The sequence below is a fragment of the Micromys minutus genome (assembly GCF_963924665.1).
Source record: "Micromys minutus genome assembly, chromosome: 5".
Lineage (NCBI taxonomy): Eukaryota > Metazoa > Chordata > Mammalia > Rodentia > Muridae > Micromys > Micromys minutus.
In genome coordinates this window covers 1,878,129-1,895,642 of record NC_137974.1, presented here as the reverse complement: position 1 = coordinate 1,895,642, position 17,514 = coordinate 1,878,129, and the positions used below count along the sequence as shown (strand labels likewise).

Sequence of the window (17,514 nt, the reverse complement as noted above, 5' to 3'; positions counted from 1 at the left end):
GCGAGTGAGAAATTACCTCCGTGGACACCTTGGCTCAGTTTCCCCCAGACACTGGAGAGTGAGATGTCAGCAAAGTATGACAGTGTTCTGATACCTACTCGCGTCACTCACGCTTCTCTAACCGTCTACACATCTCACCTGTTAGAATTCTGGTCCCAATGCAAGTGTCTGCATTACATTCTCAAAAAAAAATCCTTTCGTTGTCCATTTGTTTGAACCACACCGTGGTTCCAGACTTTGCTTCAGGACCCACCTTCTTAGAAACACTAGCTTGCTGAAGACTTGTCCTGCCGTCCCTGCTGAATGGCCTGCGTCTGCCTTCTATCCTGCTCCATTTGATCTGATGTAAAAGAAGGTGTAAGTTCTAGTTTTATCTTGCATCTAGAATGTACCAGAAGTTGTAATTCCTTTTTGTTGTTGTTGTTGTTGTTGTTGTTGTTGCTGTTGTTCACATCAGAGAAAATAAACACTGATTGGATGCTAAGATTCTGTCTTGGGCAATGTCAGTTTGGACCTTTACAAAATATATTACATGTATTCATGTGTGTGTGTGTGTGTGTGTGTGTGCATGCAGTTGTGCACATGAATGCTACTGTGCATTGTGTGGCAGTCAGAAGACAATTTTGGGAGGAGTTCTTTCCTTTGGCCATGGTTCCAGGGATCAAACTCAAGGAGTCAGGCCTGGTGGCAGCTTAGCTAATGATGGTTGATTCATTTTGAGCAGGTTACTGAACCCTTAGCCCCTCTTTCACCACCAGCAACAAGAAAACAATCTCTGCCATGCTACTTTTGGTCTATGTGACTTTCTAGGTCCCTACAACCGAGCACTTAGACATTTTAGTTGTAATTCATTGCTAATTTTAATAGGAATTGCAGAACGTGGGTTTTCTGATCCTGCCTTGCTGTCTATATTCTTAGCTAACAGTCTTCTATACAGTAGCACAGTCGTCATTTGGACCTATTTGGTTTCCTTAAGATACATTATTTTAGGAAGCTGGGAGGTTAAATTTGCTCCTTAATACCAGCTTTCAAACTAGAAAGTGAATAGACCATGAACTTCAAATGAGAACTCACTCAATAGATTTTTAAAAATGCTTTTGCCTAATTCAAAAGCTGTTTGAACCTCCTTCCTTTCGGGCCTCAGTGTTCCTGGGAAGCCTTTGGCTTTTCTAATGAGGAAGCAGACCAGGGTGGAGCAGGGCACACACTGACTCCATCTCTCTTGCCTGCCTTCATTGCAGAGGGGATGCCTGAACCCATGGAAGAACCGAATGGCAGCTTTTCCTGTGTCTATCATCCAGAGCCTTTGCACAGTGAGGCTGGTGCTTGTCACACGTGGCATGTTGCATGTGATCTGAGAGGTAGCAGCGAGGCAGCATCATGGTGGTCCCACTCTAGAGATAAAATACAAGTCTCTGGCATGCTGGTGGCATCCCACACTACTCTCCCCGGATAGGCTGGCTCACCCTGCTGCAGAGGGCATCTTCTGTAATTGAAATCCCTTAGTCTACACCAATTTTCTTCAGATCTCAAGCCAAGTACATTTTCAGACCATCAAGCTTCTTCTGCAGGACACCGATGTCACTAAGGCTAAAGGTGGTGAGACATGTGCACATCCAGGACATCCTCAAAGGCTTCAGTCCTTCATGAGTTCTAGGCTACCTTCATGGTTCTGATCTGTTCTTGCAATTCTCTATGACTGGAGTTCTTCTCAGACTGTCAATCTAGCAGGTCCTTAATGAGGTTCAGGCTCAAAACAAGAACCAAAGATAGTGGCTTAACATTGTTGCCTCCCCCACCAAAAATCTCCATAGACAGTGGTTGTCAACCTGGGGGTCATGACCCCTTGAGGGCTTGCATATCAGATATTCTACATATCATGTGATTACACTACAATTCATAACACTGTGAACATTACAGTTATAATGTAGCAATAAAATGATTTTATGGTTGGAAGTCACCACACCATGGGGAAAAATTAAAGGGTCACAGTGTTAGAAAGGGAAGAACCACTCACGGATGACCTGAAGGACTCTAACTTCTGAAATGAAAAAGATATTTCACATAGGAGTTTCTCATAGGGGAGTCACTTGTGGCTGGAAATGTACCTAGACTAAAAAATGTTCTGAGAACTGTGTTTTTCCTTTAATAAACCTAGATCTAAACTGTTGTGCAGCTACTGGCTGGCGACTGGGCAGTGCAAGGCTTATAATAATAGTAACACCTACATTACTTATGTGTAACAGTGGGTCTGTTTCTCTGGCTGAATTATGACTGATATAGAAAGCAATTGGCACCTTCAAGAGAAAGAGCCTTGCTGCACAAAGCCGAAGGATGGGCTGACAGGACTGGAGGAGAGCACGCATCCCCCAGCGGGGAACCTAGGAACTTCCCGTGGACTGTCACCAAAACCAGCCTTTAAATCGAATCTTCAGTCTTCAGGGACTTCTGTTTGCTACACTGAATGCTGTGAGCCTTGTCTAGTTTACTACAGGGCACAGATGACATTTTTAGAGTTCTCTTTGAAATCATTATCTAGACATGTGTAGAAACCAAGAAGTAAAGATAGAGTGTTTTGAGAGACATAACTCCTGCAAATAGAACCATACAAGCCCTGATGACAGATTCCCCCATGTAGTTCTCTTTTCCTCCACGTTTATCTTCGCCTTCTCTTGAGGAACGACCTGTTCGCCTTCCAAAGCCCCTGAGTTACAGAGACATAAAGGAAAACTATGAATTTTAGATTTCAAGTAATATGTATTAGAGTTCTTCAAAGAAATAGAGGCAATTGTATATGTCATTCTTTCTGTGTGTTCTGTATACGTAGTCACATGATACACATTTTTTTTTCAATATTGTACTTCACACTCAAGCTTCAAAGCTGCCTAGTAACAGCTTTCAAGGTCTGTATTCCAGCCCTTGATTTACATGTGACTCTCCATGTGTGTCTATTTGTAAAGCCGGTGTTATGTTTGAAAGAAGTCTCAAAACTGAAGAGCTAACCGTTGAGAATCTAGTCAGCCTGAAAGCTTGAGAACCAGGAATGTCGCTGACAGATCAGTGTCCCAAACCAAGCTGGGATCACCTACATTTCTCGTTCTATTCAGCCAGCAGCTAAGCAGATGGGGCTCCCCACACTGGAGCAGTTATGTGCTTTTAGTCAGGTCACCAGTGTGGATGCTAAGCTTTCTAGAACACTCTTTCAGATATAGTCAGACATACTGTTTAGTCAGCTCCTGGGCATCCCATGCCTGACCACGTTGACACGCAATTACTAATCACATGCTGTTCCTCAAACACAATGGACCCACGAACAGGAACCAAAATTAGCAATGCTTCCTGTCTCAACTCTAGAACCGAGGGCGTTAATATGTTTTCTGTTAAGAAATCCTAGATGCTGGATAAACTGAACTTGTACTGAGATGCTGACGCTACAATTAGAAATGGGAAATCACTTTCAAACTAAAGATAAGGATTCAATTCACTAAGCCAGCTGATGGTCTGACTGCCGAAGTAGAGACAGAAAATTAACCATCCATTCAGACGTCAGAAACAGATACAGGAGAACCGCTCTCTCTGTCCAACTACTGGAAACAAACAAAACGGTAACTTGAATGTGTGGTAAATGGAAGCATGGAGCCCACAAGTGTGATTGGTAAGATATGAACTCTTAAGAATTGTAAGACTCAGCTCTGGTCTTTTTCTTGTGACAAATCCACCATTAAGTAGGGACCCAAAGCCACCCGCGCTGTAGCCAAACTTCCCTGCACCGAGTTCAGGGAATTCCCTGCTTAACTGTTTGCCCCAAGCACACCTGGGGCTTCATACTGGCTTCTTCCCCCAGGATTCCCAAGGCTGTCTCACGTACACAGTGTGCATTCTCCAGGGTCTGAGGGGTGGTCATGGAGGGAGTGATGGAGACAGAGCTTGGTCCCCAGAACTTGGCTGTCCCCACCTCTGTGAGAATTCGCTCACAGTGCACTACTGAGCGATAAAGGCAGAGGGGGTTGGGATGTGGATCTTGAATTTTCTCTGGTATCTGTTGAAGTCAGCAGAGTCTGGCTACTGTGTACTCATGTAGTGAAGAGCTAGAGACAATCACACAGAAATAGTGCCACCGAGGCTTTTGTTATCAGGGTACAGAAAGGGTAGAAAAGCATTTGGAAGCAGACAGTGGAAACACCAGTAGGGCCTGTGTATCCTTGCTCCCCCAGCCACGTGGGATGAGATGGCACAAGGTGGAGGTGGGACAGTCCACTCTGGGTGGCAGCATCGAGGTTGCTACTGGCCTGCAGTTTACAGCATGAAAGAAGACTAGAGGAGCTTGGCACCCACTCATCCATGCCCTACACAGCTTAGCACCAGCTACTGCTTAGATAGTCACTGCTGTGGGAAGTAGGCTGGAAAATGGATCCTGCTTCCATCTTCACTCCAGTCCCCAGGCCAGAAGTATGGTGGGCGAACTCATGAGAAGCTAGGTGTGTTCCATAAATAATCGTTCCATTGCTTTTCCTTTTCCCCAGACTCCTGCGCAAACCTTTCTTTCTCAGCACACTCTCTTTTTCTAGTAGCATCCACTTTGTCTGTCTGTCTGGACTTAGAAACTTTAGAAACACTGCTGCATTTTTACTACTCTGTAACTATGACAACAGATGATAAACGATTTCTGTCAGTTTCATTGTGAAAATGGCCAATTACCAACACACTCGGAGAACAGTCCTTTCATGGGCCAGCTTGGTGAGCTGACTGGAGAGATGAACATGAACGGCCTCTCCAAGGTTTTTTTTTGTTCCTGTTTTGTTCTGCTAGGGTTGTTTAAGCAAGTTGTTATTTGTTATAGGAAGACAAAGGCCACTCGGGTGTGCATAGTTCCATTCCTTGGATGGACAGGCTTGCTTTTCAGTTCCTTCCAGTTTTTGTCCCACCTTTGTGGGTATCTTTCTGGATCTTTTTTTGTGCGTGTCTTCACATCTCACAGGGATGGACTCCCTTAGCCCCGGCTGGGTGAGTTCCTGTTAACCTAGTCTTACTACTCTGGCTGGTTCCCAGCCTTCTGCTAGGGCTTAAGGTTTCAGAACTCAAGTCAGAGGCACTGTAACTTCCAGCCCATACCCGCGGGAAGGAAGACCTTGTGGGCTGCTAGCTCAGGGCAAGTGCTAGGAGTCCCCATCCCCCTTCTAGAGCCCAGCCAGTGTGTCTCTGCCCCGCCTGGCCCCTTTGTAGCAGTTCAAGCAATCTAAACTGCTTCCCTGGGTGCCACTATTGGACTTGCCCCCCGTCCGCAGGCGCTGGAGGGAGCAGCTGCTCCTCTATGCTCTGGTAGGCAGCCCTGGCTAGGGCAGGTGACCGGATACTGTAGGGAAGAAGCCACTGTGCGCACCGCAGGAGACCCGAGCAAGTCTGCCCCTGGTTGGGGGCCGGAAGGGAGCTCTGGATTTCGGTCCCTCCCCTTTCCCTGTTCTGCCTAGGAGCAGTGGGGCCCTCAGACCCTCCTACTGTCTGGTACCTGCCCGGAGGAGAGACCGTCTCTCCTCCACGCCCTCCACCATGGACAATGACTCCAGGCACGTGAAGAACTGCGAGAACAGTCAGTGGCTCCGGCTGGAGGACAGCCCAGCCATCAGCTCGGTGATGTTCTCTGCCGGGGTTCTGGGGAACCTCATCGCACTGGTACTGTTGGCGCGCCGCTGGCGTGGGGACACGGGATGTAGCGCCGGCAGCAGGACCTCTATCTCCTTGTTCCACGTGCTGGTAACTGAACTGGTGCTCACCGACCTGCTGGGGACCTGCCTCATCAGCCCGGTGGTGCTGGCTTCATATTCGAGAAACCAGACCCTGGTGGCCCTGGCTCCCGAAAGCCGCGCGTGTACCTATTTCGCTTTCACTATGACCTTCTTTAGTCTGGCCACGATGCTCATGCTCTTCGCCATGGCCCTGGAGCGCTACCTCTCCATCGGGCACCCTTACTTCTACAGGCGCCACTTCTCGCGCCGCGGGGGGCTGGCAGTGCTGCCCGCCATCTATGGGGTCTCCTTGCTCTTCTGTTCCCTGCCGCTGCTCAACTACGGGGAGTACGTCCAGTACTGTCCTGGGACGTGGTGCTTTATCCGGCACGGGAGGACGGCGTACCTTCAGCTGTACGCCACGGTGCTCCTGCTGCTCATCGCGGCTGTGCTCGCCTGCAACATCAGCGTCATCCTCAACCTCATTCGCATGCACCTCCGGAGTAAACGAAGACACGGCGGACTGTCTGGCAGTAGCCTAAGAGGCCCCGGGTCTCGCCGGCGAGGAGAAAGGACTTCGATGGCGGAGGAGACGGACCACCTCATTCTCCTGGCCATCATGACCGTCACCTTCGCTGTATGCTCCTTGCCTTTCACAGTAAGTCACACTGTACCCACAGCCCGGCGTCCAGCATCCAGCAGCCTGTTCAAGCTCCTCTCATCCCACCCTTTCCACCTCCAGGCGCACACTGACAGCCTGGTGGGAAATGTCCTAATGGACAAAGGTCTGTTGCCTTCCCCTTTCCTTTTCACCTTACCCACTTCCTTCCTTCCTCCTCCTGTGTTTACATATGAATATTGCAACCTTAGCTCTTTTTCTAAGAAGCTTCTACATGGCCCTTTCCCTGGGTTGGAAACTAAAGAAGAGGGAGTTTCTTCCAAAATCGGACTGTCATTACTGTTCTAATCTGGCCCACATTGACAGTCCTTGAGGCCCCGTCCCTTGGTGCTTTAATTTCTCTCTGGTAAAATGTAGTTGTCAGCCACAGCATTCAGAGGTGTAAACGTTTACAGCCTCTTTCATTTGACTTTAGGAACATTCAGTTACAAAATAATCTCTTGATGTCACAGTCAGGAATACACACAGATGCGCCTCATGCTGTAGCTGTGCACTTCAAAAGAACAAAGATGAAGGCAGTAGCAGCGGGAGCATCTCAGGGATGAGGGGAAGGCTGCCTGGGAGCTGAGGCAGGCCAGGATAGAAACGTGGGTGTTGCCCAGATAGAGCAGCATTGACAGTTCAGAAACAAATCCTGAGCTGCTAAAGCCTCGTGTGGATGCACAAAGTTGGAGTCAGCCATAAGGGTGATTTGGGAAAGGATGAAGCGAACAGCAGCTAGTCAAAGATCTAGAAGTTGTAGACACAGCTCTTCTCTGTTTCCTGCCCTGGTGGGTGCTCAGGGAGAAAGGGATGCAGATAAGAACCCCGCCCCCAGCTCCCCTTCTCGCTGTGCTCTGTGCTCTGCCCCCCATTGCTCCCACACTTGTCCCTCTCTGTCACAGAAGATGCTCTGAACTGGTGAGTTATATGTGGTGGGGAATGAGATGGAGCTGGTCACGCTGCCCTCTGGTCACGCTGTGGGCAGTGGGAGCTGGCGTCTCTGTAGAAACTCCAGAAGGGGACTTTGTGTTGTGGAATGTTGTGATTTAAAGAGAACATGGCTCCTGTGTGTTTGTGTCATGGGTAGAGAGTTTTATGTTTGGGGCCAGGTTAGCTTTTGGGAGTGGAGCTAGGCTGCTTCACCATTCTCTGTAAAAGACAGCATTTCTAGTCTCACTAAGCAAGACTCCAAGCATTCTACAATGTGTCTGTCTCAGGCTGCTGGGAACTAGGATGTCTGCTCTAAAACTTTTATCTGTTATTTGTGAGTAAATGTATAAAGATACCACAAGCTACTTATGTAGCCTGAGGATGGGCTCCAGGCTGGCCCAAACACTCCTAAGCAGGATTATTTCCCCATCTCTAACCCACTGAAAAGAGGCTAGTGTGCAGAAAAATGGCTCCTCTTCAACTGGCACTCTTGGTAAACTATATTCTAAAAAATAAACGCTGTGACTTTCAATAGATCCCCTGTGTTCTTGTTGCCTTTAATCATGATCAATCATTGTCAATGTACCCTCTCTTTACATCCCGACTGTAGTTCCCCCCCTTCTGCTCCTTGTCCCTTCCCCCACCTCCCTTTTACCCCTCCCAACCATTCCTCTGTTTCACAGAAAGGGCAAGCCTCCCCCAAATACCAACAACACAGCATGCAAATCAAGTGACAGTAAGAATAGACACCTCCCCTATATTAAGGCCAGAGGGCAGCCCCAGGAGGAGAGGGGTCCCGAAAGTGAAAGCAGGCAGAGTCAGAGATAGCCCTTGCTCCCACTATTAGGAGTCTCACAGGAAGGCCAGGCCACACAAGAGTAACGTCTTTGCTTAGGCCTCAGTGAGCCCATCTTAGTTGATTCTGTGGGTTTTCTTGTTACCTCCCCTTTTTAATATCAGGCCAGAGATGGCCCCAGAATTGCCAAAAGAAAGGATGCAGCACCAAAATTCTCTTAGAAAGGATGAGGAAGTCGAGCTTGCTCTGAAGTTCTGCAGTTGTTTGGTTGTCTTTTGGTGGCTGTTGGGGGAGGGGTGCACAGAGAGAGTTTTAAAGGGATTCCACACCAGATCATCCTTAGAATCGACTCGATCAGCCGGCCTTGCTCTAGGTTTGCTTCTGCAAATGGCCATAGTTAAGATTCCTAGTGAGCAGAGAATCCCAGCATGAGTATAGTAGACGACCGACACCCCAACTTGTCTTGGGGATCACTGTGATATCACACAGAGTACAGGTAACCCAGGAGACACGGTATTAAGTCACAGTACCACATCATCTCTCCTAAGAGAATCAGCTTTGCCCGTTGACAACTTTTATCTTGATAGCATGTTATTTTTCCACCGCATCCCATGTTAAGCATTATGAACTACTGTGCTATTCTGATACATTACTTCAGGGATGATCTGACAGTTCAAACCTCAGGGCTAATGTTCACACATTCTGCTATTTCCAAACACGTACCCAAAGGGGATGTCCTCTCTAGTCTTTGACCATACGTGGGCCACACTAAAATGTGGCCAATGCAGATCTCCCACTGGGGTAGGAATCCTTTGCCTAAGGAGGGTGAGGCTCACAAATACATCAGGCACCTGATTTCTTTATAGGATCATCAACATGCAATCAATGTACACCACAAATTGAGATATATATGGAGCTTTTCTTGAAGCCATATATGCTAAAAAATGAAACCAACAAAATTTATTTTAATTACATATTTATTTAACTCAATTTACCAGAATAGTATCAATAACAAAGCAAAAGTTATTTATGTAAAAATATTTGCCCAGATGTTCTTCCTAGTTATTTTTTTCATATTCTCAAACACAGCAGAAACCCATCATTTTTCTCCCAGTTTTTTTTTTTTTTTTTTCAGAATAGCAAGAACTGTTTCCTACATTCCTGTAAGTGAGTCAGACCTCTAGACAGCAAGGAGAAGCCTTCTGGCCACAGCTGGTGGGGCCCCAGTCCGCTCTGCAGCTCCCTGGAAGGGGAGGAAGCTGGGACTTAGGAAATCTAGAATCAGTAGTGAACTGCTGATGGTAGACATCATCCTGGGTTATGAACGGAGTAGAATATCTTCTTCCTTCTAGGATGTCAGTCTAGGGCCTCCCAAATTCAGGAAACGAAACTCTGAAAATGGGAAGAAATTCCCTGTACCATAAAATAAATTCAGCCTTGTTTATTCTGTTACCCCCAGAGAGGCAGGGTCTGAGTGTTTATCTTTACCTCAATTCATTGTTTTCAAAGTGACCTCCAAGATGTGTAATAGGATTCCTTCTGTGCTCATGAGTCCAGTAAGTTCCAGGCCCACAGCGCGGAAGTCTGCGCCCGTTACGTATTAGAAGCAATAATGTCTAAACAAGTCCTCATGTCAAGGGAAACATGGGAGGAGATCCACCCATGGTTTCACAAGAGAATTTTGACAGTATTATAAATATTTGGGCCACCTTGTCTTTTTATTCCAACTTATTAGCTTTAAAAATAAACCAGCAGCAGGGACTTTTCCCCCCATGTTATTTCGGTTCCATTTCCCTCAGCCCTGTGACTTGGAAGCCTGGGGCTCAGACTTTAGGAGATTGTGAGTGGAAATGCTAATCTAACACGATACAGTCAGACTGCCCCTCACATAGAACTTTTCTTTAGTGATTAAAAAAGCATGTGGTGTTTAGGAAATGACATTGCTTTGACTGCCCAGGATGGAATCACACACGAGACCAAACTGCTCACTAATTGAGTACTGTATAAATTAATAAGCTCCTCATGCCGATCAGTTATGGTCATCATTTCACAGCGATGGAGAGAAGCTGTTTTTCTTCCGGAACTCAGGAAACACCGAGCCCTCCAGTCTTGTCTCGTATCCTGCCCTGCGAGTCTCTACTTCCCACCCACACCCTCTCACTTTCTCAGCACCTGGCTAACTGTGGTTAGTGTCTGACGGTTCTGAACGGTTTTCCACACGCCCTTAGGACAAAGCGCTTATGCCTTTTGTTCAGTTCTGAAATTTCAAGAGCCTACCATTGGCTCGTCTAAAAATATCGTGATTTCTACAAATTCTCCACGGTTAGAGTTTCTAAGTAAATCTGATTAGTAGAAATCTGATCTCTACAGTATAGAAGTAAACAGTCCCAGAGTTCCCTGTCGTCCCTGCTGTTCCCGTGTAAAATGTTATGTGCATGGGTGGGGAAAGTTTCATATGAAATTAGCCAATCACAGGTTATGAAATAAAGTTCAGGTATTGATTTAAAAAAAAAAGCCAGTCTGTGGTGGCTCACACCTGTAACCCCAGCACTGAGGCAAAAAAAGTAGGTCGATCTTTGAGTTTGAAGCCAGCCTCTCTACAGAGCCGGTTCCAGGACAGCCAGGATTGCACAGAGAAACCTTGTTTTGGAAAAACAAAAACAAAAGAAGCTCAGGTAGTGATAAAAGAGGAACCTATAAATCTCTGGGTGCCCGAGAGCCCAGTGGTGATGTAGAGAAGTGAATGTCCCCAACAGGTGGGATGCCCTTTGTCACTGAGGCAGCATTAGTGACGTGTTTGACAATTGTTGGGGACATTTAAATGCACATTTCCTTTTAAGAGAACATTCCTCTGTGTGAATGGTTTCAGTTGATATCTTGTAATATGCAGTGGTGCCTGTAAACACAGAGATGGTGGTTTTCTAGCGTGCAGTGTGTATGAAACACCAACACAGAACTGGAGCTCTCTAACTACATTTTCCGTTATGGATTGTCACTGTTTCAGGCCAGGTGACCAGCACAAAATAAAACAAACAAACACAACACAGAACAAGACAAGACAATCAAAAGCCCCTCACAGTGTGAGCGTAAAGACATCGATTCAGGAATGCAGTCAGCAGATCTTTTTCCAGGTAGAAGCTTAACCCCAGTTAATCTACAACTTTTCCTTCTTGCTTGGCCTCTCCTGTCCTGTTTTGAGTTTCTGACCATCAGTTCTATCCAGATCTCAAACCTAAGTCGACTGCACCTCAACTTCTGTCACAGGTTCATTAAGCTACACCTTTTTTTTAAACAGCATTTTGCCCCCTAAAACTGCTCCATAAATCTAAAAGAGTTAAGTATTGTGAAATTAGGACATGCATGGGATGGAAAAGACCTGAAAAGAGAAAGGACCCAGGCTGAAACTTCCCGTGGCCAAGGCGTTGCTTTCTGCTGCACGGATGGTACACGCGGTGCTGTCTGAGCCGTGACTGAGCTTGTTTTCTCTGTTTACCAGGAAACTGAAGGCAGGGACAATCTCCAGTGTAACAGGGAGCACCAGGGAAAAGTCTTAGACCCAGCAGACAGAATAGGCAGGTGAAGAAAGGCTTTTATTAGGGGCAAGGAAGCACACACATGTAGCCAGTACACAGAGAGAGAGACCCTCTGCAGAGCACATGGATCCCTGAAGGATGGGGTTATAGGTCTGTGAAGGATCCCACCCCCCAATTTAGTGTTGGATAGTTTGGACAAAGACGGGGAGGCTGTAGGTCCGTAAGTTTGGGGTAGACGCGTCCCGATCCTGCCTTGTACTATGCATGTGCGTGTGTGACTGCAGCTCGGGAGAGAGGGCTTTAGGCCTTTGTCTTCACCCAGATGTGAGAAGAAAAAGCTGGATGTTTTCCCTATCTGTCTAACTAGAAGAGATCTGTCTGACTCCCTCCTAGGCTGTCACATACGTCACTCCAAAAGCCACCTGCAGACAAGGATTAGAGGGTGGATAGATCAGACGTCCCTTCACGTCCTCAGAACTCCAGACTTCAGCACTCGGTCTTCATTTCCGTTCCCACGTTCACAGTACCAAGGCCATGATCATTCTGGGGCCATATTGATGCCCCAGTTGTTCTGATGATGTAAAGTAGACCTCAGTTTCCATGTTCTCAGACATGTTTGGAGAAAAAAAAGAGTTCTTTAAAGCATGGCCCCAACCCCCACACCACAACCAAATTAAAAAAAAAAAATTTTAATTGTGCAAAGCCTGCAGCTAAGAGACCACAGAAGGTGGACGACGAACTCAGCAAGTGCTGCCTGCTTGTTAGCTGGTGGGAAGCAGTGACGAGAAAAAGTCACATGCTTTCCATCTCTAAACAGAAGAGACAGAGCCCCAGGCCTTCAGCAAACCCTTCACCAGCAGTGTCTTTTTATTTTGGGTTCAGGGGGGCACTTGTGACTCTCACATAAAGCTTTAGCATCAGAGGCTTTCTGTGGTGGCGTCAGGACAGTGTGGAGGGACTGGCACTGAAGCTGGGTCCCTGCCACCTGCCAATACAGTCTGACACCTGTATCAAAATAGACAAAGCAACTCATCTGTTTTTTGTTTTTTGTTTTGTTTTTGTTTTTTCCGGCTATTTTCTTTATTTACATTTCAAATGTTATCCCCTTTCCCATTTTCCCCTCTGAAATCCCCTTATCCCATCCTTCCTCCCCCTGCCTCTACGAAGGTGCTCCCCACCCACCTCCCTCCCACATCCCTACCCTGGCATTCTCCTACACTGGGGCATGAAGCCTTCACAGGACAAAAAGCCTCTCCTTCTGTTGATGCCCAACAAGGCCATCCTCTGTGGCTGGGGCCATGGGTCACTCAATGTGTGCCCTGTGGTTGGTGGTTTAGTCCCTGGGAACTCTGGGGGTCTGGTTGGTTGATACTGTTGTTCATCCTATGGGGTTGCAAACCCCTTCAGCTCCTTTAGTTCTTTCTCTAACTCCTCCATTGGGGGCCCCATTCGCAGTTCAATGGTTGGCTGTGAGCATCCACCTCTGTATTTGTCAGGCTCTGGCAGAGCCTCTCAGGAGACAGCTATATCAGACTCCTGCCACAAGCACTATCTGAAATAGTGTCTGGGTTAGGTGACTGTATATGGGATGGATTCCTAGGTGGGGTAGTCTCTGGATGGCCTTTCCTTCAGTCTCTGTTCCTAATTAGTCTTTTAAACCTTGGCTTCCTCCTCTCTAAAAGGACTCTGTGCTCCCGTGGGGAGGTTTTAAACCCCCAAAGTCCCCACCTTAGCCAATACTGAATAAGTCAAAGAAGCAATGCAATTAACTGTATTAAGTGTCCCCTGGGGATTTCAGAGACGAACCCAATAAAATGCTCATTCACGTTAATACTCTGAACCCACTTTGTATCTGATAAGAGATAGGAAAGTAGTCTCAATGGCAATCTCTGGCCACTGCCAAGATGAAGCTTTCCGTGGATACCTGTCTCGGCCACTGCGCCAGTGCATGTGTGTCTCAACTCCGTAGTCTTCGCAAAACCTGTTGTGGGGGTGGGGCTCAAGCAGTTAGCGCACCCAACACATTAGACTAGCACCTGGTGTTTTTCTCACAGCAAGCACATTGGCAGTGTGTGCAGAAGGCTCATGCATTCCCACCAAGCTCTGAATTGGAACTTTCAAACATCACTAATATATCTGGTTCAGTAATTCCTGTGCCTCCCATATGTCAGCCGTTAGTTAAGAACCAAGGGTCAGCTCTAGGGAAGGAGGGCGGTCACCTGCATGGAGGTTCATAATTTCAGTTTGGAGGCAGGTGACCGTGGTGAGCACTTTTTTATGTTCAGGTCAGCCAAGAGCATTTCTAAGAGGAGAGTTGTGAGAAATCCAGCCAAGGCCAATGTACCTGTCAGGATGCAGAAGAGGCAGGGGGCAGATGGGGTCTGGGTGGTGGCCTTTATTAGGGTTTCTGCAGGAAAGGCATGTCAAGAGAAAAAGGTTAGGATTGGCAAACTTGGATAACTGTGGCAGGCTGTGAGCTACAGGGCAGCCCTTAGTTGACTGGTAACAGAAACCTGGGTCATTAAAGAGGAGAACATTGCTATAGTTTATAGGCTTTGTAGACTGCTTAGTAATGTGGATAACAAAGACACACACCCTGCTGTGGGTTGCAATAATTAGTCATTCCAAGAAGGGGACATCTTTCCCCAGCCACAGACTCTTAGATATCTAAACCTCATTATAAGGTTAGGAGTAGAGTCAGTGATAGGGTGTATGCCAAGCATAGGTGGGGCCCTAAGTTCAAGTCGAAGCAAGGCAAAGAAAAATACTCACATCATAAAATATAACCTAGAAAAATTATAACACAGTTGCATGAACGTTGAATGTACTTAGTGGCACTAAATTGCTCACTCGAAAGTGCTAAATGCTATGTTATGTGGATTCCAACACAACTTAGAATAACACTGAGTCCAAAATGCACAAAAGCGAAGCTGTAAATTCCAGTCAGAAATGAAAACAGAACACAACAAAACTGAAGAAGAGGCAGACGGCAAAGCCCACATCAAAAGCCTGGGATGTTAAAGGTGTCTGAAGTCGCCCTCTCTTTTAAGTGTAAAAGAAATGAATCATCTCCTACAAAGTATTGGCTACCCTCCAAAATGCATATTTTAGGCAATTCTAAAACTTACCCACCATAGTGAATAAAAACGAAAAGAGACAGTATAGAGTTCGTAGTGGCTGTTCCTGGTTGTCAACTCGACTCTATCTGGAATGGACCACAATCCAGAATTGGAAGGCTCGCCTGGGATCCTGATCTTGAGGCTGAGAGATACAAGTTTCTGACTTGGATCTTGGCATGGAGACCTTGAGGCATAGTGGCTATGAATCCCAGGAAAGGAAATCTCTGAGTTCAAGGTCATCTGGGACAAAGCAAGTCCCAGATCCAAGTGTGGTGGTGCACACCTTTAAGCTGGGACATACCTTCTGCTGGAGACCTACTTAAGGACATTGAAAGAAGGAATGTCTTCTCTCTTCTCTCTGTCTCTCTTTGTCTCTGTCTCCCTGTGTCTCTCTCTCCTCCCCATACCTGTTTGCCTTGTGGGACTGAGCATCTGCTAGATCCTTGGACTTCCCTTCACAGCTGCTGCTGACCATTGCTGGGGAGTTGGACTACAGACTGTAAGTCACCAACAGATTCCCTTACAATATAGAGACCACCATAAGTTCTGTGACTCTAGACAACCCTGACTAAAACAGTTTCTCCCTCTTTACACCAGTTCTCACTTCTCATTATCTTGTTCCACTCTCCAAGATCAGAAATGGATGAAGGTTATTCTGTGCTGCAAACCTGGCTCATCTTCATGAGTGGAGCTGGGAAATGAGGCTGAACCCCGTTCACGGTGCTTGCCTCGCACGCTCAACTCAGCATTACTGTGTTCCCTGACAAACTAGATCGGAGACAGCTATGGGCTTCTCTACAACAGAGTGTATGCAGTGTGTGTGTGTGTGTGTGTGTGTGTGTGTGTGTGTGTGTGTATTTTAATCTATCAGAATTATGTTCACTATTACTGAATGTCTCCCTCCAAACTCCCCTCCTGAACACATCATACTGAACATTTTACATCCGAAGTAACAGACTAGGTCACTATTGTTGAATTTCATCGCACTGCACAGCCCCACCTAACTCTTTTCTCTGAGCTCTGGAAAGCCCACGGTCAATTCTTCCTTTTCCTTACTCATTTGCCAACTCTTTTCTCCACTCATTATTCCAAGATTCTCTGGCATAAACACCTGTGGCTGCCAAACCTTTCTGCTATTGTCTTAACATAAGCAACCCAAAGCCCTTCTCTCTCCCTACAATTTCTCTAGTACATCCAGTTCCCAGATGCTGCGGAGTGAGTACCAGGGTAAAGGGAAGAGATTATTTTGGGAAAAGAGTCATGGATGAGGCCAGAAGGTCCCTGGAGCATACAGAATAAGTGTGTTAGTTAAATGATGAGGTGCAATCCACATTTGGACTCTTTTCTGTAGGCTGGAAGAACCATGGCTTCCAAGCACATACTGTTCCCTGACCACGTCATTGAATCAGACGAGAGCACCAGTACCAGTCTGACAATCCTGATCTACTATAAGGATTTACAATCACCCCCCCCCCCCGAGCTTAGGACACTTTCTGAAAGGCTGTGCTGTAATTCTGCCCTGGCTGTCACACCACATGAGAGCGGCACTAGCATCGGAAGTCTTGGACTTGTGCTCTTACTAGGCCAGGAGACAGCCTTAGGTCCCCGGCAAGCTCCCTTTGTCTTTGCTGCTGCTGTGTTCTCGATGGTGGAGGTCAGTCACTTACTCTGTAGAGCACGGATCACAGCGCAGTGTTGAAGCATCTAATGTGTGGCTCACAACGAGCATGTGACGTAGGTGTGACGTAGGTGTGACGTCATCTTCTTATGTTTCTTGTCTGTGATACCAAAGCTACGAGAGCTAAAGTCAAGCTCCAATGCGGTGATACTCAGAGCCAGTCCTCCAACCGACCTGCTCTGTTCTCTCTTGCAGAATGGTCAGGTCAGGTATTTGGGAATGTAAAATGTTCTTAACATTCCCGGAACTTACTTCCTCATCTGGTACACTTCCTGTTGGGACCTGGTACATTTTATAACACACACATCAGGTGAATAGTAGCTACTAATCCTGTCGCCGCTGATATTATTAAATTACTCCACTTGGCACCTGCCTCCTCTCTGGGGTGGAGTTCTAGGCAGACCATGTGTTTGAGCACAGTTTGGATTATATCATGAGAGCATCTGAGTGGGAAACAGATTCTATTCTAGATGCCCTCTCCCTCCATCCCCAGTGACAAGACGGAAGGTTTTGTAAGACGTTGTTACTTGTGACCTTAGAGTACACTCTAAGTTCACGGGGAAATAATGACACAATAATTTGTGTAGATTTTTTGCCCACCCACACTTTCTCTGCCACTATCACACAAAATAAGGCTTAATTGCAAGAGACAACACTAGATCTAAGTTGGCTGGTTCACAATGTAGACCTAACATTGTTTTCCTCTCTGCTTCTTTCAGATCTTCGCTTATATGGATGAAACCTCTTCCCTAAAGGAAAAGTGGGACCTCCTGGCTCTTAGATTTTTATCAATTAACTCTATAATTGATCCGTGGGTCTTCGCCATCCTCAGGCCACCAGTCCTGAGACTAATGCGTTCAGTCCTCTGTTGTCGGACTTCTCTGAGAACACCAGAAGCTCAGCCAACTTCCTGTTCCACGCAGTCCGGTTCCAGTAAACAGACTGACCTTTGTGGACAGTTGTGTGGCTTCACGGGGGAACCTCTGCAAAGGCCTTTAAACGGCCTCGTTGGAGAAACATAGAGCTGGGCTATAAACTAAAGGGCCTTGCTCTGAGAAAGCAGATGAAACAGAC

General features: G+C 46.7%; 1 protein-coding gene across 1 annotated transcript; it reads left to right on the top strand.

Annotated features, from left to right (window-relative positions):
- Positions 1-3,633: 3,633 nt before the first annotated feature.
- PTGER2 (prostaglandin E receptor 2) lies at positions 3,634-17,462 on the top strand (the record flags this gene model as incomplete). The annotated part of the gene is made up of 4 exons (XM_080917148.1): positions 3,634-3,655; positions 5,286-5,319; positions 5,469-6,381; positions 17,160-17,462. The coding sequence occupies 4 exons, from the start codon at positions 3,634-3,636 to the stop codon at positions 17,460-17,462; spliced, it is 1,272 nt and encodes a 423-aa protein (XP_080773274.1).
- Positions 17,463-17,514: the final 52 nt, after the last annotated feature.